Source organism: Symsagittifera roscoffensis, chromosome 9 (assembly GCF_963678635.1).
Source record: "Symsagittifera roscoffensis chromosome 9, txSymRosc1.1, whole genome shotgun sequence".
In the NCBI taxonomy this organism is placed as follows: Eukaryota; Metazoa; Xenacoelomorpha; order Acoela; family Convolutidae; genus Symsagittifera; species Symsagittifera roscoffensis.
The window spans coordinates 30928228-30950484 of record NC_087070.1 but is presented as its reverse complement, the minus strand read 5'-3'; the positions used below and the strand labels follow the sequence as shown (position 1 = coordinate 30950484).

General features: G+C 34.2%; 1 protein-coding gene across 2 annotated transcripts in view; it reads left to right on the top strand.

The window, feature by feature from the left end:
- Positions 1–22257, top strand: part of LOC134854659 (glutamate receptor-interacting protein 2-like) — a 132033-nt gene that overhangs the window by 50514 nt on the left and 59262 nt on the right. For both annotated transcript variants that reach the window (XM_063871006.1, XM_063871005.1), the window contains 3 exons: positions 15285–15494; positions 16475–16705; positions 18115–18190. In XM_063871006.1, coding sequence (XP_063727076.1) covers positions 15285–15494; positions 16475–16705; positions 18115–18190 — 517 coding nt within the window. The remainder of the gene's footprint in view (positions 1–15284; positions 15495–16474; positions 16706–18114; positions 18191–22257) is intronic.

Genomic DNA, 22257 nt, shown 5'->3' with positions numbered 1-22257 from the left:
AGTTGAATACCCCAAGATACTCGTTTCAATTAAATCGAATATTTTCAGGATACAAACTTACTCAGCCCCTATCCTAGGTGCTTACTCTAGTCATTCATTTTTGTTTCGAATTGATTTTTTCAGCTTGCCCGCAATATTTGTAAAATCCATCGCATCAGTCTTAGCCTTTCAGCTTTTCATCCTGCACAACGTTTTTCATAGTCTACCTCTATTGCTATCTCAGCGCTAACTTTCCAAACGCTCAATTAAGTTGTGATTTTCCTATTATCATATTCTCAGGTGCCTGAGGAAAAAGTATATGTGGTTTTGTTATTTACTAATACCTCTTTACTTTCCCGGAGTGAGGGAACTTCTGTGATTGGTCATTTTGCTTAAACAGATATTTGTTTGTTATTGGTCAGTCCTTGAATGCTCACGCTTCGTTGAAGTGATTTTTCGGTAATCAGTGTTCGATTGTTGAGACTGTTTTGAGTTCATTCTTAATTGTTACTCTTATTCTCCTTAACAATTTAGACAAGCATCCCGGGTTGACCAAAAATTCTTATCATACAATTCTAAAAAATAAGAATTTTTTTTCATACAATTTCATACAATTCCATACGTACAGAAAATTGTATGAAAACTCTATAATAAACATTTTCCCATAAATGGAAATTGTATGATAGGTGTTTTCTCATAAACCAAAAAGTTGTTTTTTGTTCGTTAAATTTATTTTCTGAAAAATTTTGGGTTGTGTTTGCAACCGAACACAAGAGACAAAGACCTTGGTTACTCAAAGCACCAAATGTTAGACGGTCTTGCATTCTCTATGCATAAAAAACGACCTGAATTGTCTGCCTGATGTCTTTCACAAACGATATAACAAAAGTAACAAACTTTTAATTTTTGGCAAAATTTTTCAGTGATGATCATTTTAAATTTTTGAATTATCAAATTATCAGGCATTGATCAAGGCATACATAAACACGCCATACAAAAAAATAGGAATTTTCAAGTTTTAAAAAAAAAAGGTTTAAGTGAAAAGAAAAAAGCCAATATTATCGTATCAAGGACTACGTTATGCACACAAAAAAATTAAATTTTGCATGCAAAATTTTTTTTTCGGAAAATGTTTGTTTGCGTACAAAATTCGATTAGCGGTTGAAAAAAAAAACTGATTTTTGGGGCAAATTTTCAAAATTACTTTTGTGTCGCCATCAATAAAGCCAGTCATACAATTTCCATCTCTGGAAATTGTATGGAAAGCATTTTTTTCAAAAAAAATTTTTAAATCAGTTTTTTTTTGTCACCAGTCTGTTCAACTGTTCTCAAAAAGCCGCAGAATTGGTTTAATTTTTTTTCTATTGTTTTTCGAAAGTGTATGAAAATTGTATAACAAGCATTTTCTCTAAACACTTGATGTATGGATTTGAATGATAATGATTTTTGTTGTATGGAATTGTATGATAAGCATTTTCGGTGTATGGGGGTCAACCCGGGATTTTAGGAGCATACTGTTTTAATTCCTAAATATTGCGTAGTCAAATAACAAATCTGGCTTGAAGGGAGTACGTACATTCTGGCAAAACCACGAAACGGATTCCACTATTCCCTGGGAAGATTGGAGTGCCATGTATTAACTGGCATTGATAGCTAATGAGAATAAAAAAATTGTTAAAAAGAATGAGAAAAAGAATTAGGAATGATTTAAGAATCTTTCTCAACAATCGAACATTGAATATTGAAAAGAATTGTGAGTTTTCAAGGACAGACAAAAATCAAGCAACTATCTTTTTATTTAAATAGATCAATCACAACACTTCCCTTAACTCAGGAAAAATAAAGATGTAATGACATCTTTTTGAATTACACATACCTTACTTCGGGTTTCTGGAAAAAAAAATTAAAAGAAATAACAACTAAAGTTAGCATTATAAAAATGAGCGCTGTGATCGCTCTTAAGCTATAAGACAAACAACGTTGTATGATATAAAAAGTCATAAGAGTTAAAACTGATCGGATGGCTGCTTAAATACTAGAAGTAAACTGACTGAAAAGTTTTGTTTGCACCAAAAAACGACTAAGACAAGGGATGATTTAGAGCAATTGCAGAACTTTTTAATCTGAGTACTGAACTTTGGCCAAAAATTTTTCAACGTTTGAAATTTTTCCCTCTTTACCTTCTTTTAAGAACTCGGGCACTCAAAACTGTAACTAGTTTTCTGTTATCGGCTCAATGTCGATATGGTTCTGGCCATTTTGTGTCCTCTCCTGTGCGAAATCAACTAACTCCTACTGAGAAATGGAACAAACTGAAGGGTTGCCCTGGTCTTTTAGGCTCAATTCTGCCGTTTCTGAGACATTGAAAGCTGGAATTTGGTTAATCAGAGATCGTGCCGACCGTCTCGGCCATTGAATTTGTTCATGTGCCCTTGCAGTGTTTGTGGTAGTTGGTTTTGTCTCTAGATCACTGGAGTGCAAGATCAACGGGTTTGCGTTTGAACCTTGTTGTCCAAAGTAACCTACAAAATCTACGAACACCCGATCACCAAAAAACTCAGGAGGGCGGAAATTTCTGCAAGGGCAAGAGAAGCTAAAATAATCACCTAGATTTTGATCGTCCCCTTCCTAGAATGGGAAGTCCACCAGACTACCTTCAGTTCGGTCAAGGATCACTAGTTGGCTTGAAGAGATATCCGAAGGAGTTTGATGGAAAGGATGGTCGTCCCTGGAATGGATGGTCCAGGTCCGTTGTTGGCTTAGATGCGGCCTTGAATACTAGGATGCGGCCTTGAATACTGAGCTTGAATACTAGGATGGAAAGTTTGGCTCTGGTTGTGAGTTGTACTCCTCGCATAGGTCTTTTATTTTCTTTTTAAAAATAGGATCAACAGATCAACAGCTTTAGTGGAACAAAAAGTTTCGATTTTTGGGAAAATTATTGTTTTAAATCCGAGATGAAACGTTCCCCAGCGACGTCTTTACATTGGAAGCCTCCAAATGTCCAATCCCAGTTAGTCAAATGAGAATTAAAAGGTAAATCAAGGGACTCATCTCCTGCTAGGTAACCTCTGGGTACATTTGTTGTTAAAAATTTTAGTTGATTTCAAGGTTTCGGCTTAGATTGTCTAGTTTTCTTCGATGGCGCCGATTTGTTAAACTCCTGTGAGTCCTGAATCCTGAAATAGAACGCAAGGTTGCCATTTTAGACTACGAAACTCTTAGAGAACAGAGACTTTAATAGAAACTTAGATAATATAACAAAACATACGAGGATATTTTTCTTTGTACATCAAATATTTTTAACGGACCAGCAAATCCAAAATGATTTTTTAAAGTTCCGACAAGGCTGGTTAGGCTTTAATTTTTTTTTAGAAAAACTGGAATTTTTTGAACTATTGCCCGGTTGAATGCTGTTTGATTATTTTTCCCTTAGCACCAGATCGGTGTGTTGATGTGGGGCCATCATGCGTATTCAGAGAAAAAATGCATTCCGATTTGTCCGGGGTGGTTTTGTGTTTTAGTTTCATCACTGCTTTCTGACCGCAAATCGCACTGTTTTGTTGACCATATACAAAAAACCGTTAGACCTACAGAAATTTTTGCGAAAATGGTGAAAAAATTCGCCAAAGTTCGAAGAGTATAATTTTTTCTCCTCCAGGATTTTTAGAGTTGTTTTATGAATTTTCTTTCTTTCAATGAGTAAAGCTAGATTCTTTTTAATTCTCAATTTGAAGCCAAGTCAAGCGATTTTTCTTCTAGATATTTTGTTGACACTTTTAATAGCAAAGTTTTGGTGTTCTAGGGGTCTAGGGCAATAACATTTGGTTGAATATGTCTATGTGTTCTTTAAGAAAACCTTTAGATCCAATTTAAAAAACGTCCATGAAACCTGAAAAACGGCTTGATCTGATGGTTGAGTTGAGTCCATGACTTGTTGCAAATTGCCTAGTCCGTAAAATCCAGTTGAAAACCATTAAGTTTTGGTGATATCTGAACCAACTATGCTGAAATTGTACTGTTGGTTTGGGTAAAGGCTAGTTGACTATATGCATTTCTCAAAAGCAAACTTTGGAACCACACTTCTTTTTCGGAGACTACTGCAAGTTTAGCTGCTACATTGTCTCATAATTGGGGCATTTGATGTTTTTGCAGCTTTGTTTTTTAATAATATTTTAGTCCCGAGCTTTTTTTTGTTGATTTGTCTTTTTTACTTAGTAATACACTGGGATTTTGCAAATGATTTGTTTCACATTAATCAAGTTTCTTGATATGTCCTACCAAGATTAGTCATGTTATTTCTATGTTTATGGCATGTAGCAAAAGTAGAGGGACTCTCCTCCCTTTCAATTCTATGGGTCCAAGGGGACTGCAAAAGTGAGTAGGCTTGGATTGACTTTTAATTTTTCCAATACTTAAGAATAGATTTTTAAATTTATACGTTAGATTATTCATATCTTAGGACTTTTTTTGATACTATTTGCGAACAGTTTTGAATATCTACTACGGCCCACTTGCCCACTTTTGGTGAGTTTTTATTCTCAAAGATGTTTTGTGTTTCGTTTTCCTCTGATCTGAAAATGCGGTGTATTCGTTAAATCATCTGTTTGATCGTCGACGAAATTTGATTTTGTCGGTTAATCTTTTTTGCATAGTCCGTAAAACTGCTATACAAAGTCTCAGTCGCTTGTTTTAATTAATAGTTTTTGAATTACAGATTTTGTAAGTTCAGCCCATGAAGCACATTTTTCTTTGAAAACCTGACTGGACTCGCAGAACTGATCTGTATATTTTTGTGGACGAAAGTTTTGTGGAAGTTTTTGTGTACGTTTTGCCTACGCTGATGTTCATGGACTTCTTCAGATCTTTTCCTTCGGAGCCAAAAAATTTTGCTACAGATGTGCTTATAAGAATGAAAAGATAGATTGACAAGTCTCAAGTTTAGGTTTGCTTCCAGTTGCATGTTAAAAATCCGATGGACGTCACGTGTGTGATTATTGGGTTTTGAAGCAAAAGCCACCATAAAGTGATTTGAACTTACTTTCTCATCTACCAAAACTAGTTTGAGTGCATCTAGTGGGGTAAATGTTTCGATTAACAATTTTTCTACGTATTTTTTGTTTTCTTAAGTTGTTAATGAAAATGTCGCGAAAATATCTGTCTTCTCCACTGCAGGTGTAGTAATTTTTTTGCCCTTCCAGCTACTGTTGGCCGCGCCCAAAAATTTTGTTATGTTCAAATGTGATATTCAGTTATCTTATGAAGGTCAAGTTCAGGAAATCAGAAAATTCGTGAAATTTGTTCCAGAGATCTTTCATCTCAGTTGGTTTCTTTTCTTCCCTAAGGCGACGTAGAACATGGATACACTTTTCTGATCTGCTTTTTCGAGCCTCGCCTTTTTTTTGCTTTTGTTTAGTGCGTGTTTTTCATCTTCATATTGTTTTGTATAATTTTTTTGCCGGTCTTGTTGATAATTGTTTTCGTTTTCAGTAGCTTCATTGACTAATGTCGCTGTCGCTGTTTTCTGATCCCACAGATTTATCAAATTAATTGTATTCTTTTTTAATATCATTATCAATTAAAACATGTCATTTCAATCTTTCTAGAGAATAGGTCGATTGTTTGTGTATTTTTGCCAGATTTAGGGTACTCCTCTCTTGTGGCATACGTTATTTGACTGCGCCAGATTAGTTTATTAAAATAGTATACCATCAAAAAGTGAATCTAGTAGTTAAGAAGAATAAAGATGAGAATTAAGAATGAATCAAGTATGGTTCTGAACAATCGAATCTTGGTTATAGGAAGCACTCCAGTTGATTGTGAGCAATTCAGAACAGATTAACACCAAATAAAGATCTAATTCAAAAAATTATCAATCACAAGAAGAAGTAATCCTTGAATTTGAAAAATTGACTATGCAGGCGAGATTTATAGGAAAAACAAACTGAAAAAAGCTAATTTATAGATGAAGTACAAAATCTTCAGAGTGATCTGAATTGACTGACAAACGTCTAGAATACGTTTGGACATCAATCTGAAAACAAGTTGAATAATTAATCATGTATGAAAAATAACTCGAAAGAAAGTGACAACAAAAACAACTGTATTTTCATAGAATTGGTTTTGAAAAAATCACTTTGGAAATTTCCAGATTCATCTTTATTGAAATATAGCTCGAAACATTCAGCATAAATTCGGCAATTAGTGCTAGATATAATCCTAAAAATGTGCGAGAAAAAATTGAATTTTCATTTAATTGATTAAAAAAAAACACGATGGAAAATTTGCAGATCATTTTAACAAATAGCAATCATTTTAAAGAAAAATTCCAACAAAATTATGAGAAAACTAAAAGTTCAGAAATTCAATTTAATTTATTGTAATGAATTTGGAGCGTTTTTTTGAACTTTTTTCAAAAATTGACGCAAAATTGTTAGGAAAGTTTAGAAAAGATGGCCAACACTCCTGTATCACTACATGCACTCCATTCATCTGAAACAATTTAGTGGAAAATTCTCAAAATTTTTGAATTTATCACAGGAAAACTTATTTAAGGTTTTTATAGGTTGAAGAAACACTTTTTAAAATATTTATGTGGGCCTATGTACAAATAAAAATCAAATTATTCAATTTTTTTTGATAAAACAATTTTTACACACTGCCTTGAATTAACCCAGCTGATTCCACTTTATGCAGAAGACAATCAAGCAGATCCCTGAATTTCAGACCAAAACTTTTACTGCAATTGTTAGGCTCTTCGAAAGACATATATACAACCGTATCATAAAAAATTTCATCAAACTGGAATTTTTCAACATAAATGATTAAGTTTTCAGGTATGTCGAGAAATAATTAACGCAGAAGTTTTATTTTATTGTAGACACAAGACATCATTTTAACGATTACAGAATTTCGACACAAAGCATTTTCATTGATTAAAAAAAATCTTTGATACCGTAGATTGCTTGAAATTTAAGAACAGCGACTGTTATGGGCTAAAAGGTCCAGAAACCAAGTGGTTAATTATTAGGGTTTTATTTTAGCCACAGGAACTTTTTAATGGCCACTAGGTATGCACACTCAGAACTGATGAAACTTGGCTTCGGTGTTCCTCTGAGACTTGTTCTTGGTTGTCAGATTTTCAAAACCTTTGTGACTGAGAACAGAACAAGTTCAAAGATAAAAAAGCGCGTAGAAAACCAGGCTGCTTTGCACTAAATGGCACAAATATTAAAAAACAGCAAGCTCACTGTAAGCGCATAAAAAACGCATCAAAACCTTAACTTTTAGCAAAACTAACGGAAAAAAAACTACCCCCCCCCCAAGTGTTTGTTTATTGATCAGCCATGTGAGCTAAATTTTTTCGATGATATGAAAATCAACTAGAAGCGCAGTTCAACATAGATGAAAGCAGATTTTTTCTCGGTGATTAGGAAAAACGCAGAAACTTTATCTAAAACAGAAACGAATCAACTAAAAAAATTTTGTTGCAACCTATTTTATAGCCTCGTGCTTTGGCAAAAATTCGAGCCTTTATCTAGAATCTTTTTAGAGCACATGAAATAATCTTAATCCGTAATCAAATTTTGAAAAAAAAATGTTTTCTTTTGCTAAGGCTGTCTAGTTGCATTAACTAGCAAAGACGGGGTCCTAAGAAATCATATGCGAAATTCGTAAATAAATTTTGTCCTTTTCGTAATGGAAAAATGTGAACACAACTTGAGAGCTGCGCGTAAACGAATGGTTACATCAAGGAATTAATTGTTGATTGAATTGAAAATTCTTACTCCTTACCATCTGCTACAATTTCCAAAAATTACTAAAATTCAAGTTTTTTTTTCATTTAAATATGTGAGATCCAATTTTTTTTCATCTTTTTTTTTAGTAAAAACTTTTTTCCTCCAATAAAGAAAACCAAGTAATTTTGTCGGCATGGAAGTTTGTTTAATTAGCTAACCGCAAATAACTGTCGGAAATTATTGTGTATTTTTTATCTGTTGCTTTTTTTTAATCGAAAATCGAGGTTTCGAAAATGACAAAAAACTGCCTTTCTGAAACCTATATGATTAAAGTAAATTTTTAGCAGTAGACTCCTGTGATATACGGGGCAATTAAAAGCGTAAAAAAGGCATTTCTAAAAGTTTCTATTTTTCTTATCTGCCACACACTACATAGAGAGCCGGTGTTCTTAAAATTACCAAAATTTTTACCTTTCTAAGAAATAGATGACTATTGTAAGTGTTAGGCAGTGAACTCCGCTGATTGGCGGGGCAGTAAAAATCGTCGAAAAAAAAGAACATTTCAATGTTGGTCAAATTCGTAAACCTAAAAATGAAGAAGACTGCGCGTACACCAGGACAATATATTCATTGTCCCAACTGCCCTTTAAGACGAAGGCAAAATCATCCGTTTCAGTCGTATGGGGTTAAAACGGTTATTCCATCCGCTTTTCACAAAAGATATGCGATAATCTTTATTTCATTGTCCGTAAAACCGCAATATAAAGTCTCAGTCGCTTAATTTTCTGATTATTGTTTGAGGTACGGTTTTTATATTTTCAGCCCATGAATCACGCTCTTCTTTAAAATTTCACTGCGCTCGAAGAACTGTTCTTTATATTCCTGTGTACGAAGTTCTTTTTGCCTACGCCGATGTTCAACAATTTCTTCAGTTCCTTTCCTTCGGAGCCAATAATTGTTATCATTTTTCAAAAATAAGCATTCATCGTTTTTGCTTAAGCCAGTTTCTGTCAATGCGTTAATTGTACCAAATTTTTTGAATCATCTACAAGGTTATAAGCAAAATACTGATTAGAAAAAGGTTCAGGATTTTTTTAACAGAAATTGATATCGTTGAAGTTATTACATTTTGGGTTACAATTTCCGGAAAATGGCCATTAAAATTACAATTTCTACAATGTGCGTCTTTTGAGGAATAATTCGCCAGATGCTTTTTTTGAAAATTTTCGTCTTTCAATACTGGATGAATTTTTTTGCTATTTCAGCTGGCTGGTGTTTCATTTTCACCTTAGCTTCAATTTAATAGTTTGTTACGTTTCGATATGATATTGAGTTTTTTTATGAAGACCAAGTTCAGGAAATCCAAAAACTTGGTAGGTTTTTGTTAGTAAAATTTTCGCCTCACAGAAATTTTGAGCAAAAAAATGTTTCCTTTCCTTCCCTAATGAGAGGTAAAGCTTGAGCAAAGATTTTTAAATGCATTTTGGTTTCTTCTCCCTCCGAGAAATTTTTTTTTTTGCTCTTGATTGGTGCGAGCTCTTCGTCTTCCTATTTTCTTTTTCCGTACAAGTTTTTTGCCAGTCACGATGTTTTTTTGTTTTTATTTTTACTTAATTATTCAACTAATATCGTTGTCACTGTTTTCCGATCCGGAGGCTTGACCAAAATGTCCCAATTTATGTTATCTTTTACTATCAATGTCAAATGATACATCTCACTCCAGTCTTTTTAGGGAATAGGTAGATCGATTGTGTGATTTTACCAGAATTGGGATACTCTTCTAATGCCATTTTCGTTATTTGTCTGCGCCATATTAATTTATAAAAACAATATAGCCTCAAAAAGTGAATCTAGGTTGCTTAGAAGATAAAGAGTGAGAAATATGAATGAATTAGAATTGTTCTGAATAATCGAAACTGAATATAAAAAAAACACTGCAACTGAGTGTGAGTTTTCAAGGACATGAACGCCACACAAATATCTAATTTAAATAATCACCAATCACAAGAAGGAGTTTTCCTTGACTTCGAAAAATTGACTTTGCAAGCAAGAATTGTAAGAAGAAGAAACAAAAAAAAAACAATTTTACACGTAAATTACCAAGTTGTCAAGAAACTGATTTGACACACAAAACTCTAAATCTGATTGGGACCTTGATCTAAAAAAGTTCATTCGTTTTTCTTGCATGAAAAAAAAACCATGAAAGCTAGTGACAACAAAAAAAAACTGTTTTTCCATATAATTGGTTTTACAAAATCACGTTGGAAGGTGTGCTGATTTATTATTTTTTTAAAAATAGCTCGAAAACCAGAATATTCAAAATAAATTCGGCAATTACTTTTTTTGCTAAAAACCTAAGAATGCGCGAGAGAGTGAAATTAATCAAAAAGTTAATTTATCTTTTTTTTTTGTAGCAGTTATTATGTATAAAAATTAACATTAAAAAAACTATTTAAAAGTTCATTTAAAATTATGGAAGGTGGTGGAAATCAGAAAAAAATAGGGGATCTATAAGCCTCCAGAAAAAGGCCCATTCTGAAGAATCCAAAATTCACTAAACAATTTATCGATGCTATGCTTGATAAAATGACAAGAAGATTTTTTTTTGAAAATAAAAACTTTCTCGAAAATCTGCAAAAATTTTTTCGTAGAATACCTTAATATGTTCAAAACAGAAATACAAGAAGTTACCCGAAATCAAACCACGCAAGTTCTAGGTAGATCACCAAGGAAAAATTGTTGGCGCTAGAAAAAATTGTCTGAAATAATTTTATGGTTCTAATAAGACAGAAAATTAGTAAAAAAAAAACAGGGTAGCCAGATAAAAAATTTAAATAAAAAAAATAATTCGAAACTAACGTTCGTAAAAGCAGATAGCAAATTTTTTTAAATTTCCAAAAAATCATGGGGAAATTAGAAAATAAGAAATTTTTCGATGCGTTTCATTGAATGTTTTCAATAACTGACGCAAAATTGTTACTAACGTTAAAAGATAGGCCAACTCTTCTCTAACAGTACATGCACTTCATTCATCTGATAAAATTGGTCAAGATTTTTGAATCTAGCAAAGTGAAATCTTGTTCAATTTGTTATGGGTTGAATAAAAAATTTTTTGAGAAACTTCATGTGGACTTATGTACAAAAAAAATCAAATAGTTTCAAAATTTTTGACAAAACTTTTTTCCAGGCTGGCGCAAGTTAACCAAGTTGACTCCACTTTATGCAGAAGGCAACCAAGCAGATCCCTGAACTTTAGACCAAAAAATGCCATTGATAGGTTCTACGAAAGACTTAAAACGCATGATCTAAATGTTCAACAAATTGGAGCTTTTCAACAAAAACCAATTGGTTTGCTGGTATTTTGAGAAAAAACTAAAGCAGAAGTTGAATTTACCAAAGACACAAGACGTCATTTTCACGATTAAACAAAGTCAACACAAAGCACTTTCATTGACTTAAAAAAGTCTTTGATACAGTAGATCGATTGAACTTTTTTAAAAAAAACGCTAGAAAACCCAAAAAAGAGAACTTTTTTGGGCTAACAGAACCGAGTGGCCACTTAATAGAATTTTATTTGAGCCATAGGAACCATTCAATGGTCACTACGCATGCAAACTATAAATTGACGGAAATTGGCTTCTTTATTCCTCAGATACTTGTTGAACGCAGAAATTTTATCGCTGAAAAAACGCAGTCACTTTCTCTAACAATTACGAAACAACTAAAAAAAATTCGGTGCAAATTATTTTACACCCTCCAGTTTTGGCAAAAATTGAAGCGTCTATTAAGAAATTTTTATGAGCCTGTAAAAGTTTCCTTGTATAAAATAAATGATTGGAAAATATTTTTTTTTCGCTTAGGAGATCTTTTTGCAATTACTAGTAAAAACAGTGTTCTAAGATCTCATATGCGAAAGTCGTATTTAAACTTTGACCAGCTCAATCTGGAAAAGTTGAGCAAAGTTTTAGAGCTGCGTAGTATAGCGATTGATTATTGATAGAGGTACACAACAACTCAAATGAGTCACTTGTTGATAGACCTAAAAATGTTTATCATTACCCTCAGCTATAATTTTTGAAAATATAAAAAAAATAAGATTTTTTTTTTCATTTGATTACGTAGGATCCAAATTTTATTTTCAAAATTTTCTTGTAAAATTATCTTTTTTCGTTTGTAGGCTACAGCAATTTTTGAATTGAGTTCTAAGCAGTCAAACATTTTAAGTTTGAACATTGAAATTTTATTTTCATCCAATAAAAAGAACTAAATAAATTCCCACTCTGAGACAGCTGTGATCAGACCTGTTCATGGTCAGTAATTTTGCCGGCGTAGCTTGTAAGCTCACTTAATTACCTAACCGCAATTTAACTGGCCAAAACTAGTATTTATTTTTCTAGCTGTCGCACTTTGTATCAAAAATCGAGGTTTCGAAAAATGACAAAAATTCCTATTGTAAGTGTTAGGCAGTCGACTCTGCTAATTGACGGGGCAGAAAAAAGCGTGAAACAAAAAAACGTTTCAAAATTGATCAAATTAGGAAATCCAAACCTGAAAAAATTGCCCGTTTATCAGGGCAATTTTTTCATTGTTTCAACCGCTCTTGAAGATGTAGACAAAGTTTTGCTTCAAAAAATCGATAAACTGGTCAAAAAAAAATAATTTTCTGTTTTTGTATTTCTTTTATCGCTCTGCACGCTATGTAAATTACAGAGGGATGTATTAAGCCTCCCGTATTCTTATAACAAAACCAAATTATTGGCTCAAATTTAATTTGGATTTACTTATTGTTCCGACTTTCGATACGAAAGTAACGGAATATTTGTGCTCGGGGTGGGTTTTTTTTCTTCAGACAAATTTTGACTTTTTAACTAGCCATTTTTGACGGAATTTTTTTTAATATCATTCGAAAGCTATTGTTGTCCTGAGCTCAAGTTTGAAAAGATATTTTACCTGTTACCACTTTTCGTAAAGTTATGGGGGTTTAATGATTGCCATTTTGGCCAATTTGGAACAATTAACGCGCGATATATTTCGCGCTATTAACGCGTAAGCGGAGATTTAATCCGCCTTAGAAATCATTCCAAATTGGTTCAAGAAAGCTTATATGCCATAATTGATATAATAATAGGAGCGAAATCTATCTTTTTGTACTTTATATGGCGTATGGAGGGATGATTTTCATCTAAAAAAAATTCAAATTTTAGAAAAAAAGTTTTCATTTTATTTTTTATATTTAATTTTTTTTTTGCTATTACTGACAAATGACAAAAATTCCTATTGTAAGTGTTAGGCAGTCGACTCTGCTAATTGACGGGGCAGAAAAAAGCGTGAAACAAAAAAAACGTTTCAAAATTGATCAAATTAGGAAATCCAAACCTGAAAAAATTGCCCGTTTATCAGGGCAATTTTTTCATTGTTTCAACCGCTCTTGAAGATGTAGACAAAGTTTTGCTTCAAAAAATCGATAAACTGGTCAAAAAAAATAATTTTCTGTTTTTGTATTTCTTTTATCCTGTTTTTGTATTTCTTCCTAAGACTGCTCCTGAAATCTCAAAAGGCAGTCGGAACATTCAGGGCTTCGCCCTGATACGAGCAGTCTTGTATTGTTTTTTACTCGTGTTATACGAATGCAAAATATATCCCAAACTGGCCAGACTAGCAACTTCAACACTCTCATGACTTTACAAAAATTGATAACCGGGAAAAATTGTTTCGATTGAACTCGGGACAACAATTTTTTTTCAAATCGTATAAAAGTTTTTGTCAAGAACACAGAGTTAAAAAGTCAACAATTGACCTCAAGCAAAAATATTCTACCTATTTTTCTGATCTTCAACACAACAAAACTGCTTCAGAGAAGCCGTAATTGATAAAACACAAAAATGAAATTATAAGATAAGAAACTAAAAATGAAACTAAATACTGGAAACAATAAGACTATGAGATGGTTTTCTTATAACAATCTCCTCACACGCTATGTAAAGTACACAGTGATGTATTAAGTGTCTAGAAATGTAATGTTGGTTTCAAATAGCTGATCTCAAATTGAATCGCTGCTCATGCAACTTTTTGCGCGTTAAATTTCTCATTTTAGCCAAATTGGCAATCTTCAAAAGGCTATAAATTTACAAAAAACCATCACAAAAAAGATGTTTTTAGTTTTGAGTTCAGAACTCCAACTCCAACACTTTTTCTGATGACAGAAATACTTCATTCAAATGTGGCTAGTGAAAAATTCGAAATCTATAAGATAATAAATCTTCAAGAAAAAAGTTAAGATCGAGCACAAATATTTCTGAAGTTTTTAGAAAAAAGTTGACCAAAAGTCACCGGCGCAAATAGGCGCAGAAACAAAGCTAACTTCAAAAAAGTGAATTATAACCCCACGATTACCTCTCGTAGAGAATTCACTCTCATCTAAACAAATAACTAAACGGGTAAGCATGCAAATTAGCTAACCTAGCAATGATTTCCCCTTTGCAATAAGAGGGGAGAAATCTGAAGAACGAAGCTTTTATAAAAAGAGTACTTACAAAGCAATTTCCCAATGGGAATGACTTTTTTATTGTTTTTGCATGGTATAATTATTATGTAATTCGCGGCGCATGAACGAGCTTCCAATCGAAAGAAAGCCTGCCCCCATCATTATTTATGACTTCTTTCTCAGCTGTCTCGGTACAAGTTGTCACGGCCGGATATTAACTGAAAAATTTGGTCCTCAAAGCTAAACTTCATCAATCATAGGGGCTCTCACATCTGAAAAAGTGGGACCAAAAAGTTGCTTGCCTCCTGAACACATTTAATGAATGATCCTCTTCTGAGCCCAATTTCCCATTATCCATAGAAATTTCATAACATCGGACAATGAGTTCAATCATGAAAACGGTGCTTCAAACAACGCTCATTATGTGCCAACAAATTCACTCATGCTTTCTAGACAACAGTTAGATCGAAAATTGTAATACTTCGCCTCAAAACGCTTGTGTTATAAAACTCAACTTGAATTTTATGAAGTTTGAAATGAGTTAACTTGATTCATCTAAATTGAAAAGCGAAGTTCCTGTAAAGTTGCAAATGCATAGTCAACATTTTGGGAAGTCGCGAGTCTAGATTTAGAGGGGAGGAGGGGGAAGGGACTGGATACGGCATCCCTCTTCCTAAGTTCTGATTGCCGAATTATTCCGAAGGTTCCTATCCTTAGTACTAGTTTACGACAGCAATTTATCGCTTACAACCCTAAAGTTTTTTTTTTAAGTCTAAAATTGCTCAGAACTAACGTTTTTCCAAAAAAACAAATGCGAGCGGCATAGAAAAGTTACTCAAATGCTGCCATTGTAGGGTTTCGGCTGAAAATGCAACCAGAAAATTTTGACTTAAAGAAATGATCGACAAAATTGCTCAGAAAATGTCCTCTAATAATTACCGATAAAAAACTCAGTGACATGCTCACACTGTAATTCATAATTACTGTTTCCTTTAATGATTTTTTAAATGCACTTTTTGACTTATTGGTTATTTAATTCATTTATTATAACATGACTGATTGTAACTTACCATTATGCTCAGCGGTTCCCGACACTCTTCACAAAACAATAAACACTGACGCCACCGCCCCCCTGGATTGCAGCAAGTGGGGGGACCTCACGACAGCAGATAGCACGGAAGGGGGATGCTCTTCCTCTCAGAATATTTATCGAGTTAAGAGCATAGAAGACAACTCAGTGGCGTCTAACTCGACACTCTTGTCGCCAGGAGATCAGCTCATTTCAATCAATGGTAAGCATTTATTTATCCTATTCTGAAGTTCAATTATCCTTTGTTCAACATTTTACCTAAGATGCCATTGTGAATGCCATAAATAATTAATTGCCTACAATTGATTTTACGGTAGAGTCAAAGGATATGGTTTCGGCTAGGCACGGACATTTGTTTATATCGAAATGCTTTCTTTTAATCACTTAGTGTTTTCAGACAATAAAGATGAATGGCGCTTGGGACAGTTTGAATGATTTCAACATGATTGAATCAAAGATGATTTGGCTCGGTCTTCATTTTCTAAGTTATTTCTTCTTTGGCCATAGATTGGCTAGTTTTTGCTGTTTTTTCGAGGAAACATTTAGCAAAAAAGTATGCTATTGATGTCTTCATACGGGGTCATACTGCATTTCGAGGTCAATTGAGAACGCCGTGAACATTTTATAATATTTTCTCGTTATCCGGCAATTTTTGTTCCTGTTCTAAGAAGCACATTTTCATTTTTTTAAAAATAACTAATTAAATGCTTAGAAAACTATAATTTGCCATTTTTCTATGATTATTCATTTGAAGATACTTACGAATACCTTTGTTTAAACCAGTTGTTTCCAGTAGAATTCCGTCAAATTCAGTACAAACATGTTCAAAAACATTCCAGGCGAATTGTATCAATAAGAGCCATAATGTGTCAAAACTTCACAAATCTGCCATCAAAATCTAGACGGCAATTATATCTGACCGCCATTTGAGTTTCTGTTTTGAAACAAACACAGTTGGATTTTTTCGAGTTGAAGCCAAACCTGGTCTAAAGTTATAATCATTCGATCAAATTGACAGCTTTTTCGAACTTCCAGTCGACTGTTTACAATTTGTGGGCGACTTTTAGTTCACAAACACGGGAATTTTGGACCCAATTATTTCAAAAACTCAGGTGTTATCGATAATCATCACCAAATTGTTTTCAAAACCAACAATGATTCTTGCAAATTTTTCCTTCAAAGGACAAAAGTCAGAAGTGTTCCAATCGTGTGACGAGCTGAACGAATACGTGAGGAAGTGTGAACAGAAGCTGGAAATGGAAGTGAAGTACCACGTGCCTTCTAAGCTGCCGAATAAGGTCAACAACAACGACAACAAAAACAGCATCAGCAGCAACAACTGCAGTGTTAGGGTGAAGAGTGTGGAGTTATTGCTGGAGCGAGACAAGTTCGGATATGGAATTGTAGTTCGGGGTGAGTTTATCTTAGAAAAACTTTAAATCGGTCAGAAAACAAAATACTTCTTCGTTAGGACGAAATAGTTTGTCATGTAACCTGTAAAGAAAGTTGCGTATAAGAACTTTTGAGATCACATGGGTGTTGATATTTGAAGATTAATAGCATTCCATCAAGGTACTTCCTTCTTCACCTATGCCCTTTTACCCTAAACCAACCCTCACCTAACAGTCACCATATACTAAAGTGACCGTTAACTGGGAAATGTTCTACGAACGTTTCTTTCTTATGTGTCTTCGAGTTAAAAGTTCAAAAGATACAAGAAGTGCAAAGTTACGATTTCAAAAATGGAGCATTGAGCCAAATTTGGAGAAACGCTTAATTAATCGTTTTTCAGAACCTTGAGACTCATCGATTATGATTTACCCATCAAATTTTTTGGCTCAGTACAAAACTTTCGCAACCTTAAGAAGTTAAATGAAAATTTGAGTGTTTTTGCTTGATACCAATATCAACTTGGAAAAATCGAAAACCTATTTTTTGATTATACCTAATTTCAAAAAAGAGCCGTATTCAATGTTTTTGATATGTGGCTGAATAAAGGAAGGTGTGGCTTTAGCGATTAGATTTAGAAGATTTATCCACAAGCGATAAATAACAAAGCAAACGTTTATAACTACGGCATTGAACTAGCTTGAAAGAAATCTCCCGGAAATAGGGAAAAAACGGGGCATTTTTCAGATGTGCGTGCTTTAAGGAATATTTTTACAACCTGCATCGCTTAGGATATGAATGAAATCTAATCAAACAATATCAATAAATCTTACTTTAAACGCGGTAAGTACGTCTGATTCTATTGTCGGTTTTATTGTCGTAATTTCCTCTGATTGTTCAATAAATGAACAGGAAATACTGAAACAGCAATCATTTCCTCAAGATCCAAGAGCTTACAAAATATGGTAACTGAATTTATTCGCAAAGCGGGTTGAACGTGTATTTATCCCTTATCAGTGGACCCAATTAAAAAAAACTGAACGCAGCTGAAAGCTCAAAGCCTTATTCGCTTCCATGTTTTTTGTTACCCAAAATAGCCCCAACAAAATTTGACTCTTTTTGCCAGTGAATGTTAACGGATGCTGAAATATTTTTTCGCTCTGCTATTATTTCACGATCTGATATTCATTTTTTGGACACTAAAATAAATTACAACATTAAAAAAGGCAAAAGATTTTTTGGGGCTTTTCACATTGACCTGATCTGGTACTGCTTGGGGTTAAAACAAATATCAACTTTGACAAATATCTTTTTTCTGTGCTTACACTTAAGCCTGTTTGCTCGTTTTTAAAATACGTGGATCATTTCATTTTACTTTATCTAATGAAAACACCCTGTATATTAGTAATATTTTATGCCCTATCTTGTGACAGGTGGATTCAATGAAGATACTCTTAAGTGCAGACCCATCACTGTGACCTACACCAGACAGAACAGTCCCGTAGACACGTAAGTGCATTTCTACTGCATTTACTTGCCCTTTAACTATTGTTATTTACGTAGTAATCTTTACCGTTCAATTACCCGACAGATTTTTAAAATAGGAATGTTATCGCTTTTTACCACGTTTCTGAATAATAGATGTCCGAACATGCTCTGCTTGTACTTTTTGGTTGGATGTTGGATGCTGGCTCTAACTTGTGTTCAAGGTTATTGTTCCGACCTTTGGAAAAATGTAGAGGAATTTTGTATTCGGATGTGTTTTGGTATTTTTTGTTTTCACGCTGAATCAGCTACCGCTAAATCGCATCAGAATGGTTCGAGTGATATATCATTTTAAATCCTTTTCAGTCGTGATTTGAACGAAATGAAAAAATGTCGAGAAACACCGTTTGAAGTTTTGGTTTTTGGTCTAATTTCGAACTAATAACTGATCGTGCCGGCTTACATTAGAAGTTTTTAGTGCCATTCTCGGAATCAAAAACTTCAAAAATTCAGGGAAAACTTTCAGCATTTTAAAAATATATTTTTTTTCCAATTGGCCTAGCTTACTATGAATGTCAAATATTCTTAGTTTTTTTTGTGTTCAAATCTTTTTTATCACACCAATTAGAACAAATCGCACTGGTTTGAATTATTATTTTTTATTTTTTAGAGACTAGGACCATTCTGTGTTTTTTGCACAGCAACCGGTTATCCTTGTTCTATCTGAATGTCTAATTTTATAAATTTTACAATTAAATTATTTAAATTAGTTTTTCTTCAAAAAATGGTGAGTTGGCGTTGAAGATTGGATCCAGTCCTTTTTTTCGGCAAAAACAGTTATCAAACGCCGTTCATTGATTCAATCAAACTGAAATTTTTGCTGCATTTGAAATGTTAGTTCTGGTAGAACTTTCCGTTCTGATTTTACCATTGCAGTGCAGCGCTACTTGCCATCAGTTACAACTACGTTTTAACAATGAAATAATTAAAATACTTGTTTCACTATTTCCGAACACTAAATAACCCGGGTTGGCCGAAAATGCTAATAATACAATTTTCATTTATGGAAAACGTTAGTCACAAAATTTTCATCAATTCTATAAGCACATAAAACTGAATAAGAGTTCTATGAGCAGTGAGTTCTTAAATATGAAAACTTCAAGACTAGCATTTTTCATAAACCAAGAATGTTGATTTTTTTTAAAAAAATTTAGATTCTCAAAACTTTTGGGTTATGTTCGAACGCAAGTGGCAAAAACCTTGGTTCCGCAAAAGTTGACTGTCTAGCATTTACCATCCATGGAAAACGGCCTTAATTGTCTTAGCTTTGTCTCAAACAAATGTTATAATGAAAATATCAAACTTTTAAATTTTGGCAAAATTTTCAATAAGCACTTTTTTAAATTGAATTTTTAATTATCATGCATTGATCAAGGCATACAAAACTTGATGTACAAAATAAATGGGCGTTTTGAAAACTTTATCCTGAGAAATGGAAAAAATTAACTTTTGTGTGTCCAGGACTACGTTATGCACACAATAAAAAACTAATTTTGCAGGCAAATTTTTTAAAAGAAATTTGTTGTTTGAGTACAAATATTGTTTTGCGATTGAAAAAAAACAACACTTTTTTGGGGCAACTTCGATAGTATCGCCATCAAAAAAAAATCTAGTCATTCTGGAAATTGTATAATAAGCAGTTTTTTTGGCAATTTTTTCTATTTATGACGATACATCGAATTTTATGCCAAAACAAGAGACAGTTCTTCGAAAATTCGAGGACTTCATTTTAGCAAAATTATGAAATTTTTATGACAAATATTTTTTCAAAGACTTGGTTTATGGAATTGTTTGCTTGGCGTTTTCGGTCTATGGAAGTCAACCCGCGCAAACAAGAATGAGACTAATTGCTGTAAAAGTTGGCAATCAAAATTTTGGCTTAATTTTTTTTTAATACTAATTGAGTACCTTACTGTTTTTCATAATTGTCTATGGGGAGTATTCGTTTCATTCAGGGAGCGATTCAGGGGCGGATCTAGGATTTTCTCGAGGGGGGCGGATTTTCAAAAAATTTTCGAAAACAACTTTGTCGACCTTTTTTTTTAAGTCGACCAAATTGATTTTCCGAGCTCGGCTCTTTTTCCTTCCCCCCCCCCCACCTCACACGACCTTCAATATATTAGTGTAACGAGTGGTTTCGCGAGGTTAAATATGAAGACCAAATATGTTTGTCGTGGCCTTATTAGTCTGTATGTAAATTTTCATAGCAATCGGACAATGTAGTCAACAATTTTACATGTAAAAATTTGCAGGTGGGGGGAAAAGGAAAAAGAGCCCCGAGCTCTCCTGAAGCACTAAAAAGACGCTGTTATGGCCTAATTTTAGGCGCCGCAGGCAAGTTTTAGAAAAAACTGGTCAAAAAGCCGTTTTTGAGACCTTTTTGGAAAATTTTGACAAAAAAAATCGAGTTTTTTTTTGGCGCGCGCTCCCCCTCGAAGTTAGTATATATTGGCGTCGAAGCCGCCTTCAGAAAAACTTTAGGGTCGGTCGGCCTAAAATTGGATTTCTTAAAAAGTACCAAAGGGGGGACCCTTTGGGTCGGCAGGGGGTCGAATCCCTGAGGGAAGAGCTTCCGCCCCCCCCCCCTCCCCACCCTTAATCGGCCCCTGGAGCGATTGATGGAAAACTTTCCTCAAATTAGATCTTCGAAGTTGAAACAATTTTCTACTTGCTGAACGTTTTATTCAGAAAACTGAAGTCAAAAGTAACAGAATGTGAATCATTAAAATCTCCCAGTGATCCACAGCCAGATAACGCGCCTTGTTGCAGCGCAAATGTAAATGTGCGAGAGTATAAATGCATAAAACTGAACCAAAATATAAATGCATATAGGGACAGTAGCCGAGCGTATACATGGTGCGTCCCGGCGGTTTCGACGCCGGTTCGAATCCCGCCTAGGTCATTTCCTTTCTAGAACTCGAATGTGCACCGAACTTGATGGGATGCTCCGTAACCAGGTTCGGTCCCCCCAAAACCCATTTTTAACCGTATTTTCGCCCTCTAATTTGGTTCAGCCTTGGTTAAGGCTGACCTTTAAAAAGAGCAATTTGTCTCAAGGACAAATGCTGGCCATTTTTGCAGCTTGCTTTGAGTTATGCAGTTTATGGTGGCCGATGTTACCGATGATAAAGCTTGTTAAACATTATAAATTATCCTTATATTTTCAAATTTCCGGAGTTATTTTGCCGAGAAAATACTCATTAATTAAAGTGTTTAAAAACCGTTTTTTTTATAATCTTGGAGATTGACGCGCACATTTTTGGCGCCCCACAAGGGACCCGATTCAGCATTCCAACACAAGGGACCCGATTCAGCATTCCAACACAAGGGACACGATTCAGCATTCTAACACGAGGGACCGAAGAGCACGAAGTCGACACAAGGGACACAGAGTTTGGCTTCTTTGGACATACAGAGACTATTAAAATCGCCAAATCGTTCGAGTCTTTCTGTGTTGTGATTTCGATTCGGTTGTTGAAGAAGGTAGTAAAGTGTACTTGTTGACTCTTTCTGCTCTGTCCGAAAAGGGTGGAAGATGACAGGGATATGTATGCAGTAATTGCCACTGTTCTCAATTCTGATTGGTTCAAACCGGTCCTGGTGGATCAGAGTGCAATACGAAAGGAGCGGATCGGAGGCCTTAAAACAGGTATCCTGACTGTCAACTAAGATATCGTGCAAGTAGCTGTGCAGACTCGTGAGAGAGAAATTTCCGGTGCCGAAAATCTCCAAAATCGTCAAAAACTGTAAGACTCTTCTAGTTTTTTTTTCAAAATCTTTCTGTGCGATAAAATTACATATCAATTTCTATTGTGTATCCCAACTCAAAGCAAGCTACAAGTGGTAATTTTTTCCCGATACCACAAATTTTTGGGTAATTGTGAGCGGATTGAAAATCCAAAAAATCGGATCATAGACAAGGGGTACTAGACTAGTTTTTTTGGATTGGTTTACGACTCGAACCTGCTGACCAAAGTTTTCCGAAAAATTTTGGGAAAAAAGTAAAAAATCGCCAAAAAATTCGTTAAAAC